Genomic DNA, 22595 nt, shown 5'->3' with positions numbered 1-22595 from the left:
GATATAGATAAATGCAAACTTAAATATTCAATTTTTTATTTCTACTAATTTGTTATTGAGTCACCCCTGATTACAAAATATAGTCTTGTAATCAGGAATTAACTTATAATTTTTGTGGTCTTAAGCTACAACATATAAAAGGCTCCTCACCTCCACCAAATACTATAGTTATATATATAAAAATGTAAAACCCTAAGTTATGTAGACTCATAATGTGAAGCTGCAGCTTGTTTAAGTTATGTGCAAATCTGACCTTGCTTGTAATGTAAAAATTGTTTTCTTTAAATCTTCAAGAATATTAGAGAGCAATGCATTCATGAAAAGTTTTCATCATTGAAATAAATAAATAATGTTTGCTCATAAAAGTTAAAATACATTAAATAAAAATAGTTTCTGAAATGAACCAGATAGAGTCAAAAATATTAATGTGAGTGCTTTCTTTTAAATTTCAGTAAAATAGACATTTAGAAATTTATTAATCAAAGTATAAACCATTAGTGATATAATTTCAAATTAGTGTTTTAAGCCTACTTTATAGACCATTATCAGGAGTTTTTTAATATCAAATTATAGAACATTTGACAATTATTTAAAAATTTGGAATAATCAAATTTAACTTTACTCTAGGCTAATAACTTTTGATAGGAGAGTTTGGAGAAAAGTAGTGGATGGTGATGATAAAAAAGTTTGATTTTTTACCATGTTGACCTGTACACCCTCTGGTTATCAGCAGGAAAGGATGATGATGATGATGATGATGATGATGATGATAAATAAAATACAATTCATGCAAAAAAGGATATAATTAAAAAAATTATAGTTATTTAATTACTGTGACAATGATGTAATGGGAAGTAGATGCAATGTATTAATACTGCCACAGGTTGCTCAGAGCACTCATGTGCATTCAGTTGAAAGTGTTACACTGTAAAAATTACATAAATACTTAATTTTCTACATCTAACAATTTTGGATTTTTTTTTCTGAGAGGTATTTTCTTAATTCTAATAAGTGCCCACCAGTGGCCAAATGGATAGAACTACCTAACACTGGTAGTTGTTCATGAGTTTGAGCATCACCAATGGGTTTGATCATGTGGAATTTTTTGGGCGTTTTTTTTTTTTTTTTGTTAGTGACATCTAAATAAGGCCAGTTTCCCATAAAAGTTCTCTCAGGAGGCATTCTTCGGCAGAATTGAAAATATGGTATTTTAAAAAATTTAAGATATATTTTTAATTCCTGTCTACTTGATCAATGAAATTTTGTTATTTTGTGAGGCTCTGGAAATGCCTTGGAATCACACAATTCATTAATTGTGTGATTCCAAAGAATTAAAATTCATTAATAATGTAAATGATATGTTTTATGCCATAAAAGGGAATATTAATGATAAATGTAAAAAAAAGAAAAGAAAAGAAAGACATTTCTTAGAAAATAGACAAAAGTAAAATAGACAATGTAAGTCCTAAAATCAACTATTTCTGCTTGGGATTGGATTAAATGTTGAAGTTGACTCATCCCACAATCTCAGTTCAGATCTCATTACACTTCTTAATGAGTGACAACCATTTAGAAAGTGAGATGAGGAGAGATAACCAACCAGGATAATTGATCAAAGGTCGAAATTAATCAAAAACTCAGAATTCAAGGGCAAAGAAGTCTTTCTCTCCCTGTCATTCCAGATTTCTCCATATCTTTCCAAGTTTTCTCCATGTTTCTCCAAGTCTCCTCAGGCTTCTCTGAACATCATCCTTCGAATTCACTGGTACTAACTGGTTGCTGACTTTCTTTATTTCAATGTGCAATTCACTAAACAAAGGATTTCACTCCTCTGTGGACTGCTGAAGACATTACCCTGGGATATTTAACACAAAAATACCTCTACTGCATTTCTCAACTTCAACAAGAGGAATGAAGGATCCATAGGAATTCAACTCTAATAGTATTGTTGTAAGCCACATTTTTATGTATAAATAAATCGGTATGATATGTTTGTAACTGTTGAGTCTGACTTGGTGTCTATCACACCCACATATGAATTGGCACTTCTTTTCCATTTTGACTTTTAGCGCAACTTTGCAACCTCACAATTTCATACCATTCAAGTATTGCGATAAGCATGACAATCACAGACTCTTTATTTGGTTTTTGTTTAATGTTGTTTGTTCTTATTTTTTTTGCCCAGGAAACAACTGGCTTATCTGCTAGTGTACAATATAATTAAAGTTATTAAAATTATAAAACAAAATAAATCAAATGATAAAAATTTTTAAAATTACATAATTACAGTTGACAGTTGTGAAAGAGACGGCCTTACCAATACGTATAGCCCGAAGAAGAAGGGGGAGGGGGAGAGGAATGGGGGAAGAGAAGGAAAAGTAAAAGGGATCACATGAGGACAGCTGGGAACCAAATAATAGAGGTAACAATCACAATTGCAAGACTGACGCAGCAGTCCAGATATTACATAGGAGATACAATAATCAAAAGTACATAGCACAATTAAACAGAAAATATACATTACAGTGGGTTGAACATATATATGCCCTTTACAATTAGCCAAAATAAAACTGTACAGAATAAAGCAGATCTCGATGTTGGCTTGCAGATGTTAATAACATAAACTAAGGCCGCCTGAAGTCCTGAGTGAAGAATCGCGGCGCTAAGATAGAGACCATGTGATAGAGAGGTTGCCCTCCACACACTCAGTTAGCTGAGCACCTTAATTTGGTGAATAAAGTCATTGAATTTTATGAAAATGTCTTTGTTGCTGAGAAGAAGACTTGCCGGACATGGCCACACTTCGTTCTCCTGCATCACAGCTTGTATCAGTTGTCTTCGTTTGTTCTCGTACAGAGGGCAGCGGAACATCATGTGGTCGCTGTCGTCCCATTCATTAAGCGAGCAATGGCATTGCCCATTCCCTTTGCCTAGGAAACAGTCCAGATAACCTTTAAAGTTTCCGTGGCCCATCATGATTTGCGTGAGTTCATAAGAGGGGTGAAGTATTACATAATTACAGTAGTTTTATATATTTAAACAGAATTTTGTGATAAATATATATTTGCAAAACATTTACATTAAAAAAATAATAGTGGTTTTTAAGGATCTGTTTCACATTGATTGTTTTTATTTTTCATTCAGTGATTTTAATGAACCTATTTATTGTGTAAAAGAAGGGATGAATATACAAATATATAAATGCATGTGTACTTTTTATTTCTCTATAGATATATATATATTATATTTACAAAAGTTTATATAAAATATGTTATAAAATAATTTATAAATTTATATTTCAGTTTTCTTCCCTGGTAGATGAGACATCACAACACCTGTTAGAAGACCTCAACTTGGCATTACCCAACTCTTCCAAATGTGCGGATCAATTATACTAACCTCTACATTTTCCAATATGTTGTATTTCTGATACGACACTTTAATCTTTCCTTCATCTCAGAGTGTAATCATTTTACTGAATTCTTCCTAAGAAAGTTAAATCCTACTCTATATAAAACAATTTATAAAAAGTACATATCAGAAAGAAGGCATCTGAGATGTCTATTGTTATAAAATGTTTTCTTAATTCTCAAATATATATATATAAAATATATATATATACACAAATATATATATATATATCTTTGAATAACTCAATAATTTAATACTTTAGAAATGTTTGTAAGTTTCTTAGAATTTTATTTCCTTAAATGAATCAGAAAGAATTGCAGTTATATATATATAGCATATACAATACATAAAAATCTTTGGTGATATTATAGCATTTGATTGTAATAATGTTAATGATATCTATGCTTTCCATACTTTATTTGAAATGAAGAAAGTACTAATGTATTTTATAATAATCTAAACATATCTATTTAAATTTCAATTAAGTTGTAAGCATAGATATCATTAACAAAATTTAATGAAGGTTTATGTATTATATATATATATATATATATATATGTATGTATATTCATAGTTTGAAAAAAAAATAACAATTTGAAAGTATGGACAAAAAAAATATATATATTCAATGATCTCTTAAACATATTTATCATGTGATGTATTGTACATCCATTTTCACAGAAATCATATTTTATCATTCACATTTTGTGATATAGTACAATTCACGATATTTAAGTTACATAGCTTTGAGATAAATATTTTGTTACTCAAAACATAAAGATAACCAAACCGTAACTTGAAAAAAATAATATTGGAAATTCAATCTAACTTTACAAAAAGGTTTTAGAAAGCAATAACTATATGCAGGTGAAATCCAAGATAAAATATAGTGCACAAATCTAACAAAGTCATATCAAAATAAAAGAATTATTCTCATTCTCATTAACTGTGCATACTTGATGCCATGTTAAATATTTTGTAAAGTTAAGATTAAATAATGTTATCATGTTATTGTTGTTGTTGCTTCAACAATTATGTAAACAATTTGTTATTTTAATTGAATTTAATTAGGTTTCAGAAAATAATTCAGGGAAGTTTCAAAAACTTAAACCTGCTTATGTATATGTTGTTATGTTCTCTACACTACAATCTGTTAATGACAGTTTGTGTTAATAATCCATCCACTGTCAGTATACAGAATTGAAAGTTGCCATTAGTTTAGTTTTGCAAATAACAATAGTGAATATTTAATATTTTTTGTTTCTTGTAAATACGATATATCATTAATCACAAAAAAAATTTGCTCACATTTTTTTTGCAACATTTAGTCTTTATGGTAAATTATTCTATAATGTTTGAAATATTTTTTCTTGTCAGATAAACAAATTAAAGAAAGTATGCATTAATGTTGAATCGAATGATGATAAGCAAATTGAATGGTTTCTAAACTTTTAAGAACCAAGACTGAAGTCTTCCAGAGGTGTTTGGGATGTAGAAATGGTTTGTCATTGAATGGCATTACAAATGTAATTCAGATGGTTTTCTTTCCATATCTTAAAATTCCCAATGCTTAATCTTTAAACAAGAAGTAAAAACAAAACAAAAAAACACTTCTTTGCTCATACATAGTAAAAAAAAAAAAAAGGAAAAAATAGTAATTGACAATCTATGTCACAATTTCCCTAAGTGCTTTTACGCAGTACTTTTGATTATAGAAACTGCAGGCATAAATTTGGGAAGATTGTAATGTCATCTTATTAGCAGTTAATATTCCCATATATATATATATTTATCACTCTCTTAAATTCTTCAAATAATGCAGTGGCAATATCAATTTCTTCCACTGTCAATTCTTCATTTGTTTTCATAGATATAATTGTGATATATATATATATTATATATACACATATATAAAAAATTATAAATGTATAAGTATTGTGTTTGATTTCTCACCCATATTTCATTGTATACTTATTAGAAAATGCATGTGATGTTGTATCGTGTGTTTCTCATATAGTTAACCTTATTACCTTTATAAGCTCATCCATTATTTGATGTGGTTCTTATCACCAAGTTTGAAGCTATGCCAAGCAATACCCAGTGTATTAGGGTTGTTTATTGACTCAACCTTTTGTTTTAACTTACTAACGGTGACAATGATAAAACAGTTTTATCTTCGTGTGACCAATTACAAATTGTAAGCAATCCACATATCAAATTTGCCAATGTCAATTTATGGTAGATTACTATAAAGTATATGATAATTAATATGCAAATATTTGGAGTTGTCCAAAAGATATAGATTTTTTTAAGGACCAACCATTGTATCTATGCTTCTGTCTTGATAGAAAATATAGTATGTATTATTGTCGAGTATATACAGTACGTCATATGGCTTCCATCTCCCATTGTCAAAAAATTCAAATGTTAATATTTATATAACTCAAAATTGAAGACTAGTAATGTATTTATGATGATTATCTTGTTATACTTTATTACAAAAAAGAAAAAAAAAAAACAGTCTTCAAACGGAAACGATGGTGAATGTTATACTACCATTTCTAATTCGGTCGGAAAAATTCTAAATTGTCTTTTTTATGTTGTTTGTTAGTTAAGGGAAAAACGTTTGAGAGTGACGATCTCAAAAAAAAATATATTCATATAGGCCTATGCCATCAACTACTGCTCACAGATGGAGATGTGTTAAAAAAAGAAAAAAAAAAAACTTTATACTCTTACTTTTAATCACAAAATGATATATAAAATATATTTTAGAATATTTTGATTCTTCCACATTTTTATAAAATCTTGTTTATTGCTTTGATGTCTATAAGAAAATTTCTTCATAATAATTTTGACCAGACAATACATTGGATATTGAGAAATAGAGCTGGGTATGAATGTTTGTGATGTATATGCTGTGTGTTCACTGCCCACAGCATTTGTGGGACTGTGATAAGAACAATCAACAGTTGTTAGATTTTTTGATCCACGAGCTTATTCTTGGATGTATAAAACAAGGCAATGGTTTTATTCCCATTGTATATCGGGTCTTGGGCAATGCTCAAATGCGAGATATTTGAACAATCAATTGTGCACATTACTAGAATTTTAAAGTAATTTAAAAAGTAGAAACATTTGCACTTAGCATATCATATTCTTTCAGTTTATCACATATCATGTTTACTGTGCATTTTATATATATTGCCACTTTGCAGCTCATTTGTGAAGTCAAATTATATGATGCAGTTACCGAGTGCCAAGTTTCTCTGCCTTTTTAATATATCTCGATATTTTGCACACTAGTCAACAACCGATAGACTTACTCGCAAATTGAAATTCTTAAATTAATGTTTTTAAGAGACTAATAATTTCGAGTGTGCATGCCAGTGTGAATTTTTTCATAATTTTATGTAAAATGGTTCCAATTTTCATAGCATTCTCAAATCTTTAGCAATAGTTATATCTCTAAATATTCCTTTATTGGTAATTTTGTGTTAAGAACATTTTTTAAAATTGTCATTTATCCTTATTATTGGCCATTTTTACAATCACGAAGCACTAAATGCAATAAGTCATTATACACTTAACTAATGTACAATCTACTTGTAGATGTTTAAAGTAAACAGTACTAAGCATGTTTTTAAGAATGTGCAAATATTGCTGTATTCTGATGCTAATGGTTGATAATAAAATTGTTGTGACATTTTACCAAGTTGTTGCATTTTATTTTACATTTTTTGTTAAAACATCCATAAATAGAAATATTCTAAAGTACACAAATTTCTAATGAAAACACAGTTTTTGTAATTTATAAAATACATGGGGTGATCTAAAAGTAACTTTGAGGTCTACATTTTAAAAACAAAAGCATTAAATAGTTAATGATGGTCCAAATTATTAACATTAAATGGTTAACATGACACGAGTGCAGGATAGCTGTCATTGTTTGAAAATTCTATATCACAAGGTTAGAAAAATGATCTCACAAAGAGCACCAATCAGTTGTTTGATATTTTTATGGACTAAAAAGATTCCTCCAGCTGAAATTCATCATCAGCTCATTGAGATGTGGAACAATGTTGTGTCCCATTAAGGTATCACAGAATTCTGTTAGATGTTTACAAGTGAAAAAGAAAATGAGTGATGAATGAAGAAAACCCATTGAATGAAAGTCACAGTGGGTATCCAAACTGCTTGACAACAGAAGTCAATGCTGCAAGAATTGATGAAGTGATCCAGAACAATAGGTTTTTGAGTATGTTATTTTTAGCTTAGCCTGTCATATTGTCACTATACAGCACATTATTCATAACTTATGATACAATAATGTCTGTGCAAGATGTTTCCAGATTCATTAATGTCTGATAACAAAACCTATTGAAAGATAACGTCTCAATTTCTTCGAATGTTAGAGATAAGAGCACAACTTTCTCCAGTAAATCGTTACAGATGGCGAGATGTGGGTCCACCATTTTGTATCTATTCAATAGTAGGCTGTCCATAATTTTCTTGATATCAAAACGGGACGAGGCGCCGCAGGTGATAAATACAGACCCTTTCTTATTAAAACTTCATCATGAAATGTAGATAGGTATTATTAACAATTCGTTAATACTTATTATGAATATTGATTTGGTGGTGTAAAAACAAAACGTAAATTTCTTTGCAAGTTTTATTTTCAAAAATTATTAAAAGTGATATTTTTATTACCATAAGATACCAAATTTGATAGTTAGGTTGATGTAGAATGTTTCCTAGAGTAAAACCGAGCATATTTTTCACATAAGTTCAATTTCTGGTCACTCAATTTTATCGTAAAACGTATCGCACTATAATTCGCAGTTTTGCTTTATAATTAGCATTTTTTTCATAGTTTCAATTTTTTCTTTCCATCATAGTGAATTCACAAGTGAAAATATTCTTTCTACAGAAGCTGTAGTTCCTGAAAAACAAAGGATTCATTTTTAATTATTAAACTCTTGGAATTCACGATCCTTTTCGTGCATTTCATTAAATATTTTGACTCATCTCAACTACATTGAATTTTTCTTCATTCAAATTCTTCAAGTGTTTGGATATTGTTGTCTTTATTAGCACCCATTGAACTGTCGAATTTCATCCGCTTTACATTCGTTGAAACTATTCCGTAAGCTATATTTCATGCCATTTCTTCCTCACTAGTATCCATTCAAATTTATGATGTTATCGATGCAGAATAAAAGTTTTCTAACAAATCATGAATTTGGAATACAATATATGAATGCGTTTAACCTAATATACAAACTAGAGCGTTAATTTTTAAATTTTCAAAAAACGGGATAAAAATGAAAATTTTACTAAAATTACGGAACGGTCGGGACAGAAGAAAAGATTATTTTATTATATACCATTCAAAACGGTACGTATTCATTGCGTGCGATGAGATTGGGCAGTAAGCATATAGAATTTTTTTTATTTTGATAATAACTTTAAAAAAATAATGTTAAGATGGTAGCATCTGCACGATATCAATACTTATACATATAATCTCAAATTCACTAATTTGTATTGCAGGACATTTTATTCGAAGTCAAACCTACAAAAACACGACCACCACCAAAATCAAAAGAAAACATTCAAACTCCACTCACCACGTGCTGTACATACATAACCGGCATGATTTCATTGTTAACAGGAAAAGTATGATGTACAGGGGCAAGACATTACTGAACTTAGGTGCAATGTGATCTGGCATTGTAATGATGTCACAATAAATAATTGCATGCTTTCATTTATATTACTTTTTACGTTTTAAACAGTGCTATATATATCAAGTTATTTTTTTACTAACCCGTTCTTCAATATGTTTTTCAGTTTTAGTTCACAAATTTATCTGTGGCAACGTTGTCTGTATATGCTTCCTTCACTTACCAGCTAAGACAGGAATTAGATCTGCTTACCTCTATTTCCCCGATGGATAAGATAGAATTTAATGGGATGTGTGTATGAACTTTACGATACATGGAGGCATAGCCTAATCCTTTCCTTGTTCATAGAAGCCACGAAAATCAAAGAATGTTTGTCCTTATACCAGGCGCGGAGTACAAAATACATTTATATTAGTGCAAAATTTGAGAAAAATTCGCATTTCTGCTATGAAAACTCAATAAAAATACTTTTACCGATGTTTTGCAGCCTATATTGCATGCTTATGCCTTCAGTACGTATGCTCAGCCTACCCAAAAGTCACCTTTGTGGTTTCCATTCCACAGAGGTGGCGTTTTGAGTATTTCAATCTTCTTTACCAAAAATATCTAAGGTTAAGGTTACAATATCTGCTGAAAGATTATGGCTACCATCTTTTAAGACTTCTTGGGTGTACTTTTGATGGTTTTTTTTTTTTGGTGACACTTATATACTTGAAAGAAGCTATTAAGAGAAAATATCCTGGACATTCTTCTCTTATATGATAATGCCAGACTACATACAGGAAATGCTATAGATATTTGATGGGAGGTTTTTCTGACCCCTTCTCGCTTTCACGTTTTTTCTGTATTTGAAGTATACTGTATATATGGCATTATTTCACTACTGACGAAGTGAAAGCTGTTGTAAACAAAATTGATTTTAATTTGAAACATATGCAAACTTCCATTCTGGCATTTTAATTGGCTTAAAAAATAATAATTCCTCGGTTTTCATTATTAAAGAGTTGCAATTTTTAATTTATTAACCTTAAAATATATGCTCCCCACCTCAGATTAGTAATGGCTTGCCCCTGCACATCATACTTTTCCTTTAACAATATAGTCGTGCCGGTCATCTATCTAACACCTTTCAAGAAAAACTTTTTGAATTGAAATTTCATATCTGATCTGGTCTTTCATCTATCTCCGTTCTCGAGATTAATTAAGGAAAGACGGACGGACGGACGACAGTGAGAATTTATAGGTCTACAATTTTTTCAAATCGTAGCCTAATAAGATAAAGAAACAACGAATTATTGTATTTTATTTTTATAATTATTTAATAAACATTGTATTGATTAAATACCATCAAATACAAAATATTAAATGTATATACATTTATTAAGAGGCATAGAACATTGATGTAGGAATAAAAGAAATTTTTAACATTTCGAAAATAAATATTAAGTGCGGAAGTATATGCTTGTTACTTATTATGAACTCCATGTACAGTATATTAAGTAAGTACAGTATTGTGTCTTGTCAGAGCTATTTCTCTTTCTAGTGGTGATTTTTAAAAAACTTGATGTTATTTTTTATTTACTGTTATCAGTTACTAAAATTATAAATATCGTTAAAATAGGCTTCAACACATCAAAATTGAATTTATTTATTTAATAAACAAATTAGTACATTTTATAAATTTCTTTAATGTCTGTTTCAGAAATTTTTATCAAATTTCGTTATTCGTAGGACTGTTTAAAACAAGCACCAAAAACGTAATCTGTTTCTCTTTCGTCATTTCTGCTCGGAGTTCCAACATTACTCTAAAATTTATATTAAAAATAAATTATATAAATATATATTAAAAAATTAAATTAAAAAAAATATATATTTTTTACTTACAGATGGATAATTATTCAGACATTCTTTCATCTACATGTGAAATAAAATTAATGTTATCGTGTTGCAATACGAATGCTTATGTTTCGGATAAGTTTAAATTAAAATTAAATAAATAATTGAATATTTTATAAACTTAAAAAAAATAATTTTAATCTTACATCTCCGAGATCTATTTCTTCCGAACAAGTAAAATAGGCCAGAGCGTCGTATATATTCGTTATCTCCTTCACCAATTTGATGCAGTTTGCAATGCGTAGATAATGCTAAAAATTCAAAACATTATACTAAAAACACCCCCCAAAAATCGATTAAATCTGTTTAAAGAAATTTTAATTACTCACGTTTTTGTAATATCGAGGTAAATTGTTTAGCAAGCAATTCCAGAACGATAAAAGTTTCGAAGGTTGAACTGCAAGCAGAAATAGTATTTTTTTAATTTTGGATTTACTGAAATTGCTTAATATAAATAAATGTGAATATTTATACTCACTGCAGATCTTCTCGACCATTGGAATCTGCGTAGAGATGTGGATCGAAGCGAATATACATAACATCAGCAACAATTTCATTTTGAGCTATTTACTTTGCAAATGCTGTAACTAATCTATTTCCTTTGCTATTTTCTCCTCCAAGTTAATCATTTTTGATGGAAAAATCACGTGACTTATATATAGGTTTGATAATTTTTTAAAGTACCGATCGGTATTGCTATAAAATCGTACCACATGTATAACCTTTCTTTCTAATTTAAAAACCCCACCGACAACCTGACGTATTACGATATTAATTAAAAGATGGGATTTTTATTTACTACATTAGGATGTTGGTTAATATTATAATTTGTATATTTTAATAGATTCTAAGATTTTTGAAGTAATTTACTTGTTTTTATCTCGAAAATAATAAGTTAAACATGCAATCATGATTAAGAAATAATAATTTTCACTTGTTTAAGTTTTATCGCTTATGAAATAGTTTTTATATTCTCCTTGTCTGTCTGTTGTCTGTCCGTTTTCTCGTCTATTCACGAAAATTTTTGTATTAATTGTAGCCTTAAATTTAGTGTAATAAATTTATTTTTAATTAATTATTATATGTTTAATCATGATTTATAAAAAATAATGATGAACGAATAAAGGGAATATTTAAAACCAACGTTTTGAAGTCCGAACAAATAAATTTTAATTTTCTTTTGGTATATATATCGATGGTGAAAGCGTAAACTCCTGCAATCCCCCTTGGATCTGTCATGAAGCTAATTCTATAGGAGTTTTCTAAATAGGCATACAGTGTAAGAATCTTGTTAAGTAGCACAAATAAGGAGCATGCTATAGAAATGTCAACAAAATTTTATATATTTATGATTAAAATTAATTGAAAATTGTTTCTAATAAGCATTAAAAATTTTTTAGCAACATCAACGAGACGAAAGCATAATTCAACTTTCTCATTTCTATCCTATTTGAATATGTACTGTAACTACATGTTGAAACTAATGAAAAATTTCGATTAAAAATATCCAATTTTTTCTGTTACATTTAATTCCGATCCTAATTACTTAAATAATTTAGACATTTTCAATTCAGAAAGGAAATCATTATTATTTCCTTCCTTTGAGCATTGATTTCTTATCAGAATTTCCTACCTAATTGATAAAAGTTTTTTGAACTGCTGGTTTAAAATTTATGGACAAGGAGTTTTCACAGAGTAATATTTATATGCAGCAACCGACAATCATGCAACAGGCAATAACAGCATTGATGCTGTTAATTTTGGTGGTTAAAGGTCGAGGAGGGGAGATAAAGGAGGTCGTATTATCTCCAGTAGGGTCAGACTTAATGACGATTTTACTCGTTATTAATATTTATTATTATTATTCTTATATAAAACTCATCCCAACTCTCAAAATTAATTTTTTTGCCATTTTAAAAAAATATAAAATATTATAACAAAATCTCATAAAAGATGGCGCCACACACAATTTTATTAAGTTAACTTATATAATTTTAATTACAATATATTTTCTAAATAAGATCTTATAATAGCCGGAAAAGTTATGCAACTCGTTGCTGAATTTTTCTAACGTATTAGTCGTTTCTACTAAATATAACATTATAAATAACGAGCAGTTATTTATTGCGATATCGTTACAATACCGGGATGCAACTTTTAAAACCTAAGTTCATTACGGATTTTGGTTGGTCCACAATGGTTGGTGAGAGATGGGCCTGACTTATCCAGAAGATCAACCTCCCGAAATATTTGAGATTTTTCGAACCCGGATCTCAAAGAGCAGCGAGCTTTTGCCCGAGCCACTCGGTTGAACCGTCGAGCTCAATTTTCAAAAATTGTAGATCTATAAATTTCCACTTGCGTCCATTTGTCCGTCTGTCCTTCCTTAACCTTGCGAACAAAATGATACAGATGAAAGCCAAACCGGATATGAAACGCTTAACAGCAGAAGGCGCCGATTTACTGTATATGAACTTCCTGTTTGGACCGGTAGTTATGTTATTCCAATTTTAAAATTTTTCTCATGAACGGAGTTAGATGAACGACATAACTCTATTGTTAACAGGAAAATTTGGTGTACTGTACAGGGGCAAGATTACTAAAGTTACAATGTCACAATAAATAATAGCTCATCATTTTTATGTACTGTATAATGTTAAACATATTTTAAAACTTAATTTTTATCAAAATTATTTATTGTGACATCGTCAAAATGCCGGCCTACAATTTTTAATCATTTTTTAAAATTTATTTCATTTAAAATAAATGCTCTCTACCTCAAATTAGAACTGTAGTGTCTTGCCCCTGTACGTTATACTTTTCCCGTAAGCAATAGAGTCATGCCGATCTAGTAACTGCTTCCAGTTTTGAATTGAAATAACGTGACTTCCAGTATGCATCGGAAGTTCTTATATAGTTAATTGGGTCTCCTGCCCCTAAGGTTTCCACATCTGATCTCGTCTTTCATCTATGCAACTCCGTTCTCGAAATTAAGGAAGGACAGACTACAACGGGAATTTATAGGTCTACATTTTTTTTTTTTTTTCAAATTGCAGCCCGATTAATGTGAAACTAGTATACTTGAGTTTTCCTAAACGTTTTCCAGTAATATAGTGTTATAGAAATTAAAACAAAGGCAGTTTTTTTAACTCTAACCGCAGCTTGCCCAGAAAGATAAAGATTTGGCCTCTATTGCAGATAATAATAAACTATGCATCAAGGTTGCTTGTTGTTCTCTATTATATGTGTTTGGTTAGCACATTTTTCATTTTAGCACCCACACTAAACAATAAAATCAAAAATTCCTTAAAAATCAATGAACAAAGTAATAGTAACACAGACATTTTACTTAATAACAATCTAGTCTACAGCTTTGCTTGTACTTGTCATCCTAAATTCTATTACATAGGTGAAACCAGTAGAGTACTAAAAACCCGGATAAATGAACATATTAGAGCCATAAAATATAATTACATCAACTCTGCAGTTGCCACTCATTGCAACCAAACTGGCTGCGAGATCTCACCCGACAGCATCAAAATACTTAAAAGGGAAAAGAACATTTTTAAAAGGAAATTCTACGAACATATTGAAATTATTAAAACTAAAGAAACACACAGAATGAACTTAAATACTGGAACTGTCATAAATGACATCTGGCAGCCTTTCCTAAGATGCAAAGCCCATTAAGTTGTCCTACCATCCTCCCACCTTAACCCCCACTGTGCAATTCCCACCAACCACTGTATATGTTACAAGGATCACTCACTTCTTTGTAACATCTCCCATCAGGCCTGTTCTCTACACATCTCTTCTGTATTATGTCACATCCTACAGGTATTTCGTTATTTTTTCATAAATTACATCTTTTTAATATATACTTTTTTAGTTTTGTGCATACCACTTTTTAATTTAACACGCATTATACTATCCTCAAGTGCCTGTATATTGATCCGATAGCACTATTTGCTCATTCCTCCCCTTTTGTTTAAATATGTGTATATATATCTTATGTGTAATACCAGCTTAATGGTCACTATCTCAGGTAATTGTATTTTATCATATAAATCACTGTACGCGTATACTAATTATTTAAATGAATTCTGTAAATTTTGATACCTGTAACCAATTTGATAATTATGTAATAATAATAGGTCTGAAGAGGGGCATTAAGCCCGAAATGCATATCCATCCAAGCCAATAAAGCAACCTTTTTCCTCTTAAAGTGTTCCTGTATGATATGTTCTCAACAGCAACATTGTGCTAACCAAACACATAAACTATGCATTTTATATTTAGGAGGCCATTTCCGTTGTACGCCGACAATGAAATCGATGTAACTTACTTTTCTGCGGTGGTTGCTAAATGAAGAAAAGTTGGCGGTGGTGTACAGTCTCTAGCCTGTCACTTTTATATTACATTCGCACAGAATCTACGACTCACTTCGATCTCGATTTACCTACAATCTGGATTGTGACTGTCGCCAGTCGAACGTCGTGCTGTTCGCACAGGCAATCCGCTCGAGAAGAACCCGGCTATTATACGCGACGATAAAACTGACATAACTACGCGATAAATCACGAACACCAACAAACAAAATGGAAGTTTTGGTTAGAAATAAATACAGTACTTTTTCTTGCCATATATCTAATAACAGACATATGTCATCGTCTCTCCAAATACAGTATCTTTTTTATTTCTGTCGATAGCACGACATGTGTTCCGCGGCCATCTTGTATTTACTCGCGCGCGTTGGATTGTGAAATCTCTATTGTGACTGGATCTAGTTTCAAGAACTCTCTTGAGTCGATCGCGATTGAACCTCGTTTCAATCTCGATCGACTCGATCGATTTTTTGCCAATAGATAGCGTTACATGTAAATTCAACTAAACCAATATAAACAGAAATTGATTGCTATATAAAAACCAATCAATATTTTAATGTATGGCAATATTTAAGTTAGAAGAATGTTAACATAACTGCCGAGTTTCGTAGGGATTAGTGAAACGGCCTAGCAGTATATATAGCAAACAAATAAACAAACATTTTCATTTATAGATATAGATTTGATTGTATTCTGACATTAAAATGTTCCTACTCTCATGATTTTCTGATGTTTGTTCCATATTTCCAGTGAGAATAAACTGTATTTAGTAATTTTTCTGGAGCATTAATACATGAAAGACATCCACTGTACACGAGGTGTTTAAAAAGAGGGTAAGGGAAAAAAGAGGGAAAGAAAATGAAAGAGGAGATAGACAGTAGAGAAATGTAGGATCCCTGTGAATGGCATACGTATGACTACTGTACCTCTATATTTGACATTGGTGTGCAGTTTTTAGGTTGCAAGGCCGTAGTTACCCAAGGGTCTAAAAGAAAACCTGAGTGTAGCGAACACCAATAATTGAGTGCCGCCACGAATAGCTAAGTGTTGAAGTTAGTGCCAAGTGGCTATTAGTAGGTAGGCTTTTATCTACTTAATAAAACTACTTATTAGTTAGACAGACAGCGCGGAAAACAAACGAACACAACTACAAATTAGACGAGGCGAATGAACCAAGGAACTGCTGAGGACTGCTGATGGTGTGAACGGCGAAAAGAAAGGACAAAATGCAAAGTTTTATCTTTATAAAATAGAATTTATATTTATAGAAGAATTTTGGATTGTAAATTTTCATTTCTGGCTTTTACAGATAATAACAGACCACAGTAATGAGCAAAAACTTGATAATTTTTCTTCGTCGTCCCTGAAAAAGAAAATAATTGAGTTTAATTGATTGCCGTGTTTGATTTTAATATTTTATAAATTTTAAAATTGTAGATCCATAAATTCCCTCTGTCGTCGGTCTTCATGAATCTCGAGAATGGGGTTGGACCAGATATAGAAATCTGGTCTTGACTTTCACCAATATAGGCTCAACCTTCGGAAACCGATGACGACCAGTTAAATTAACTGAAAATATTTCAACTTTTACAGGTGAAAATAAAGATATTTTGTCTTATTTTTGACTAAGTTTTCCTCCTTTTACTAATTCGAGTCTACACCCAGTGTAATAAGTCTTATTTATTAACAAGTTGTACTGTACGTGGATAATATATAAACAAAAATTCAAATATTTAAGGACATGAAGGCATAAATAATTTACTGAAAACATTTCTTCATACGCAAATTACAGGCAAGAAATCAAAAGTTTGGTTTCTCAAATAGAAATTCTATTTTGAAATTGGGAAACTCTTTAAATTAATAACATTGTAATTCGATGCGATGGCGAGATTAATCCGAGTTTATTGACATAGTTGGAATCGAATTGGTTCTATATTTCGAAAATAGCATACCCCGCCGCGCATTGTTCTGGCTCAAAATGTATCTATTATAAATGTGTAACACTTCCCCCGTGGGGGGATTTTTCGAAAAATCCCTTCTTAGTGTACGTACTCTATTAAAACACAATCAAAAACGAAAAAAACCGCATCTAAAACAGTATAAATAGAAGCAGAGTTCTTTACGGTAAGAATTAATCCTGTCCATCTTCCCCCAATGGGGGAAATTTCGACATGTATATTATATAAAAGCACATGCTTATTCGAATGCAGCGTTGTGTCAAAATTTCAAAGGAATCAGTAGGAACAAACGAACATTACAATTTTATTTATATAAATAGATAGAAGATGATCTGCTTTAGTTCATCCTCACAGAAAAGCATAATGCCTCACAGAAAAGCAAACTTAGATCGTCGTACTCGTAGCGCCATCTGTTGGACATAAAAACCTTAACCCTAGATGATATATTCTAATTTATATGAATGTTTAACGGAATAATATACAGCCTATGTCCACCCTGAAGTTCCATTCTAAACATTGGTGAAAGAATTTTTGAAATCGGATGAGTAGTTTCGGAGATTACCCCTACATACAAACTTACAAACATTACCTCTTTATAATATTAGTATAGATGAAGAAAATAACATAATCTATCTTGAAATTTCTCCAACTGATGACATTTAAATTATGATTTGTGTTTCAAATGGGTTATTTATGCTAATTGTTGCTTGTTTGCCACGTAATAAATTACAAAAATTGCTTATTAGCTCTAATCACATAAAGGTACAGTACTTGCATCACTTTCACGGAATTCATTTTGAGGCCTGAAAATTTCCGTTTGGTTCCACCTAGGATTTTGATGTCCTCTGTAACTCATCATATCTTAACTTCTTGGTGGATACAGAGCTTCTTCGTGGTTTGGTGTACAGTCGACTCCCCTATAACACTGTTGATTATTCCGTTTTATATGAATTCCATGTTGTACGAGTCACTTAGATTTTACAAATACGTGTGTCGGGCTGTGAACGGCTCACGTATTTGTAAAATCTAAGTGACTCATACAACATGGAATTCATATAAAACAAAATCAACAGTGTTATAGGAGGTCGACTGTATACTGAGGACGAGATAAGCTGTTCATCTGAAACGAATTCGATATTGATGAAATATTTCAAGGAACGAAACGCAATAAAAAAACATTTGAGCCTATATTTATGTCTAATAAATGTCTAATAATTTCAAGCCACTTGTCAAAGTACTTGGCATCCTGAAGACAAAACAAAGGATTGATTATTTGGAAGCCAAGAAACGGTTAAGAAAAAAACACCGTTCTTACCTAGGTATCGAACCGCGTGTGTAAAAATAACGGCCGTTATTCCAACATATTGAACAATAACACACACAACAAAACTAACGAATTATTATTATTCAATAATATGAAAAATTCGATTATTATTAGCAGAGATTATTTTTATTAAATGACGCAAAAATTGCAAAGGACGTATTTATCTGATTTCTGGTTTAATTTCCAAAGTGGCGGCATAATAATAATATTTTAAAATTAATTTACCAAAATGGCATCAAAATTGATCATTTTCGTAAAGGAATTATGTATAGGACAGCTAAAGTCTTACATGCACCTGGATGTAAACTTGTGAAGCCCACTAGATTTGAAAATTTGCAAAATGTATAACCAATTCGGGATGTTTATATTACAGTATGTAAATGTTCCAAAGAGTTTCGAATCGGTTTGGTTTATTTGGTTATGGCAACGCAACACATGGACGATCTTCCAAGGAGGAGTACTTTCCGGTAGGACTTTTCATGAGAAACTGGCCCCTATTTAGGTGTTACGAACATGAAGGAAACCCAGAAAACTTTATGTGGCCAGCCCGTTGGCGAGGGGCAAACCCACGACCAACTAACTATCAGTGTTCAGTGGTTTTATCCACTCGATCGCAGAATTACTGCTAGAGAGAATTATATACACTGATTTAACTCCTTAAGCCTCGAGCAATTTTTGATATTAATTAATGTAATTAAACATAAAAAAATACTTAAAACTGAAAAAAACGAAAGAAATGCGTTAATTTTGAAGAAAAAGCTTCAAGTTTTATTTTCCTTTGTCTCGTCTTTCTGTGAAATTTGACACTTGTTCTTCTTCTCAGTTTATATGGAGAGTATAGCACTATTTAGGCTCTTTCTCCGAATGATGTTATTGATCTCTATGCGACCGACGAGCCAGCCGTATCCGAACGGCCTAAACGCGCGCGCGGGAAAGGAATGCCTTCCGGGAGGATTTTTATGGGGAACTGGCCTCCTATTTAGTCGTTATTGGCAAGGAGAAAACCCGGAAAACTCCAAGCAGCCAGCCTGTCCGATCACGGCGCGAACCCACGACCGAACTTCCCAGTGTTCAGGATACGAAAACCGCTCGGCCTAAGAAGGCCTTTTTTTTTTTTTTTTAGCAAGCCAATTAATATTCATAATGAGACGGCCGGATCCAGAGTGGTAGGCTGTTACATAAACCGCTCGGCCATCCATTCTTCTGCATATTCATATGAGAAAATTAATTCAAAACGAAAGGATCTGGTTCTGATTTTAAATTAAATTTATTATTTAAAACTAATAATTATATTTTATTATAATTGAAGTTTTCGACTATTTACAAAAATATCAAATTTTCGAGTCTATCTCAATCCTTTTTTATACAACACTAGAAGTAACAGTTAACATGGTTTTTTATTGAAGAATAACTTCTTAAAAAACAAAGGTAAACAAGTAAAAAGAGAGATCACAATTTTAAAAACGATCAAGTGTCAGCCTTCTGTTGTAGGTTCTGACACTTTACATTAAAAACATGAAGAATTCTTCTCACCATCTTCTTGATCGTTTTTAACATTGTGATCTCTCTTTTTACTTGTTTACCTTTGTTTTTTTAAGAAGTTATTCTTTAATAAGAAAACCATGTTAACTGTTACTTTTGGTGTTGTATAAAAAAGGATTGAGATATACTCAAAAATTTGATATTTTTGTAAATAGTCGAAAACTTCAATTATGAAGAATCATATCCTGAGTTATTACAGAAACTATATTTTATTATGAAAACTTGGACAAATTAAGACAAGGGGAGAGGGAGAGTAAAAGTTTCAAGAAAAATGCGGATGTAAATTATGGATAGCCCCTGACAAGATGCTTCTTGTTATTTCGTGATATTAATTGGTATACAATACTCATTCAATAAAGACGTAGATGCTGCCATCTGTTTGCAAGTATTTTATGTAAAAATATATTTTTATTAATTATATTATAAATATTAAGATTGGTGTATTAAAAATACAGTTATCATAACACATAATAGGTATTATTAAACATTTTAGAAACTAAACTAATTAGTTAATGAAAGACTAACCAATATTTCAATTAAAGGATAAAAAAAAATAAACAAAGCGTAATTAATAAAAAGAAAATGAAATAACTAAGTACAGTAATTATTTTAAAATAATGACAACAAATTTACAAAATTTCTGGAAAAAAAAAATGTGAAGAATTTTTAAAAAATCAACGAAATAGTAAACTAATAATTTCATATCGCCATCTTTTGTTTAATATATGACCTATTTATATAGTACTAGTGTATTACTACTGTACTACAGTATTTTTAAAATTTAAATATAATTTTAGATTATTTTTATGTCATTTAAAGTAAATTTAAGATTTTTAATAAAGATTTTATATTGTCTGATAATATCTTATCTTATACAGAATGTATCAATGTATAAATATCTCAAATATGGCAAAATTATAGACCAAAGTTTAATTTGCAATAATTTTATTAAGAAATTATTCTTACTAAATAAAATGTGTTAAGGTCAATTTACAAAATAAGTACAAATCATAACAGAACTGAAGAACATAAGCTGAGAACGGAAATCCTCTACTCTGTCGTATTAAAACGTGGTTTGCAAGGTCTCGTTTTGTTATTTCCTGTTCTATTTACATAATTAGTAATGTATTCAGTCAAACGTCTGAGAAAAGAATTCTTTACTATTTAATAATCAAATTAGAAAAGAATCATTATAATTTTAATAATTTAGAAGTTTAATTGGTCTAAGATCAATTGTAATTCAATAGTATTATGTAATTTCAAATTGCAAAATGCGATATTAGGGAGGAACTCACGAATAATTGAGTTAATATAATCGATTATAAACCTACAAATTTATTTATTATTTTATTTTATTTGACTTTCCTTCAGGAGAGTGACCTCTTAGGATAGCACAAACTGGAATATCGCTCCCGTACATAAAAGCCCACTCGTTTATTGATATAAGAAGTCGAGCTAATTTAAAAAATTCATCTAACTTTAATGAAGTTTTCTAATATTTAAATTAAAAAAATACTCTAAATTATCTAAAATGTAGAAAGTATTGTGATTAAAATAAATAAATAAAAAGTTAATTACTAAACAACCATTCTTTAAATATTTTTAAAAAATAATGTGAAATATTTTGACACGATTTTTTGCATCCCTTAACCTAATTTCAGAATTCAATTAGCTCTACCGATAAGTTTTCCAGTGCAATTAAATATCAATAGTCAAGCTACTTGGATTCTAACCTTATATTGTTTACTAATTGTTACTGAAGAGTTCATTGTCCAACTTTATGGGCGGCTACGAATAAAATCTGTTATATAGGATGTACAAAGTCAATATATAAAGTATAATACTTCCCTATATGGACAATGCCATTAATAAATCTAAAACATATCGAATTGTAAAAGATTTTCCGTATCTTCTGAAGGACAATATCGCTATCAGCGACTTAAATTTAAATTGTTGTGGATGGGCCTGAGTTGTTATGAGGTCATTCGACATCGGGACAAGTCATTAAACATAAAAAAGGCCCCTCAAATAAGACATAAAAAGCTATTGAAAAAACAGATAAGGTTCGAATCTGATTCTTCGATGATATAAATTAAATATTTGATGTAAAAAATATGTACAGTATTTTAATAATATTATTAATATATAAATATAATTATTTCCGTGTTAAAACTAGCAATTAGTTATTTTCTTAGAAGATCCATTTTGCAAAGAGGAAATAATTAACACGTTCATTTTTAATATGCAAAACTAATAACGTTTATTTTTTATGGATGAATTATAGTTTGATGATTAATAATATTCATGCAAGAAGCTAATTATAAAATTTTAATTAAATAATTTCTAATCGACGAAGGTTTTAAAAAAGCTTTTTAACATTTTGAATTTG

General features: G+C 30.4%; 1 protein-coding gene and 1 long non-coding RNA gene across 2 annotated transcripts in view; one reads left to right on the top strand and one right to left on the bottom strand.

Annotated features, from left to right (window-relative positions):
* Positions 1 to 3659, top strand: part of LOC111620190 — a 78210-nt gene extending 74551 nt beyond the window's left edge. The window contains exon 3 of the long non-coding RNA XR_002755870.1: positions 3303 to 3659. This is a non-coding gene — a long non-coding RNA (uncharacterized LOC111620190). The remainder of the gene's footprint in view (positions 1 to 3302) is intronic.
* A 6884-nt stretch (positions 3660 to 10543) lies between these two features.
* Positions 10544 to 11680, bottom strand: LOC111620178. Its single transcript, XM_023362060.1, has 5 exons — positions 11476 to 11680; positions 11327 to 11394; positions 11144 to 11248; positions 10986 to 11015; positions 10544 to 10906 (listed from the first exon to the last, which is right to left on the bottom strand). Exons 1-5 carry the CDS (start codon positions 11552 to 11554, stop codon positions 10823 to 10825), a joined length of 366 nt encoding a protein of 121 aa, XP_023217828.1. The 5' UTR covers positions 11555 to 11680; the 3' UTR covers positions 10544 to 10822.
* Positions 11681 to 22595: the final 10915 nt, after the last annotated feature.

The sequence above is a fragment of the Centruroides sculpturatus genome, unplaced genomic scaffold, assembly GCF_000671375.1.
Source record: "Centruroides sculpturatus isolate CEXI.00-Female unplaced genomic scaffold, Cexi_2.0 scaffold206, whole genome shotgun sequence".
NCBI classification, from domain to species: domain Eukaryota; kingdom Metazoa; phylum Arthropoda; class Arachnida; order Scorpiones; family Buthidae; genus Centruroides; species Centruroides sculpturatus.
The sequence above is the reverse complement of the archived record's forward strand: the minus strand, read 5'-3'. Positions and strand labels throughout refer to the sequence as shown.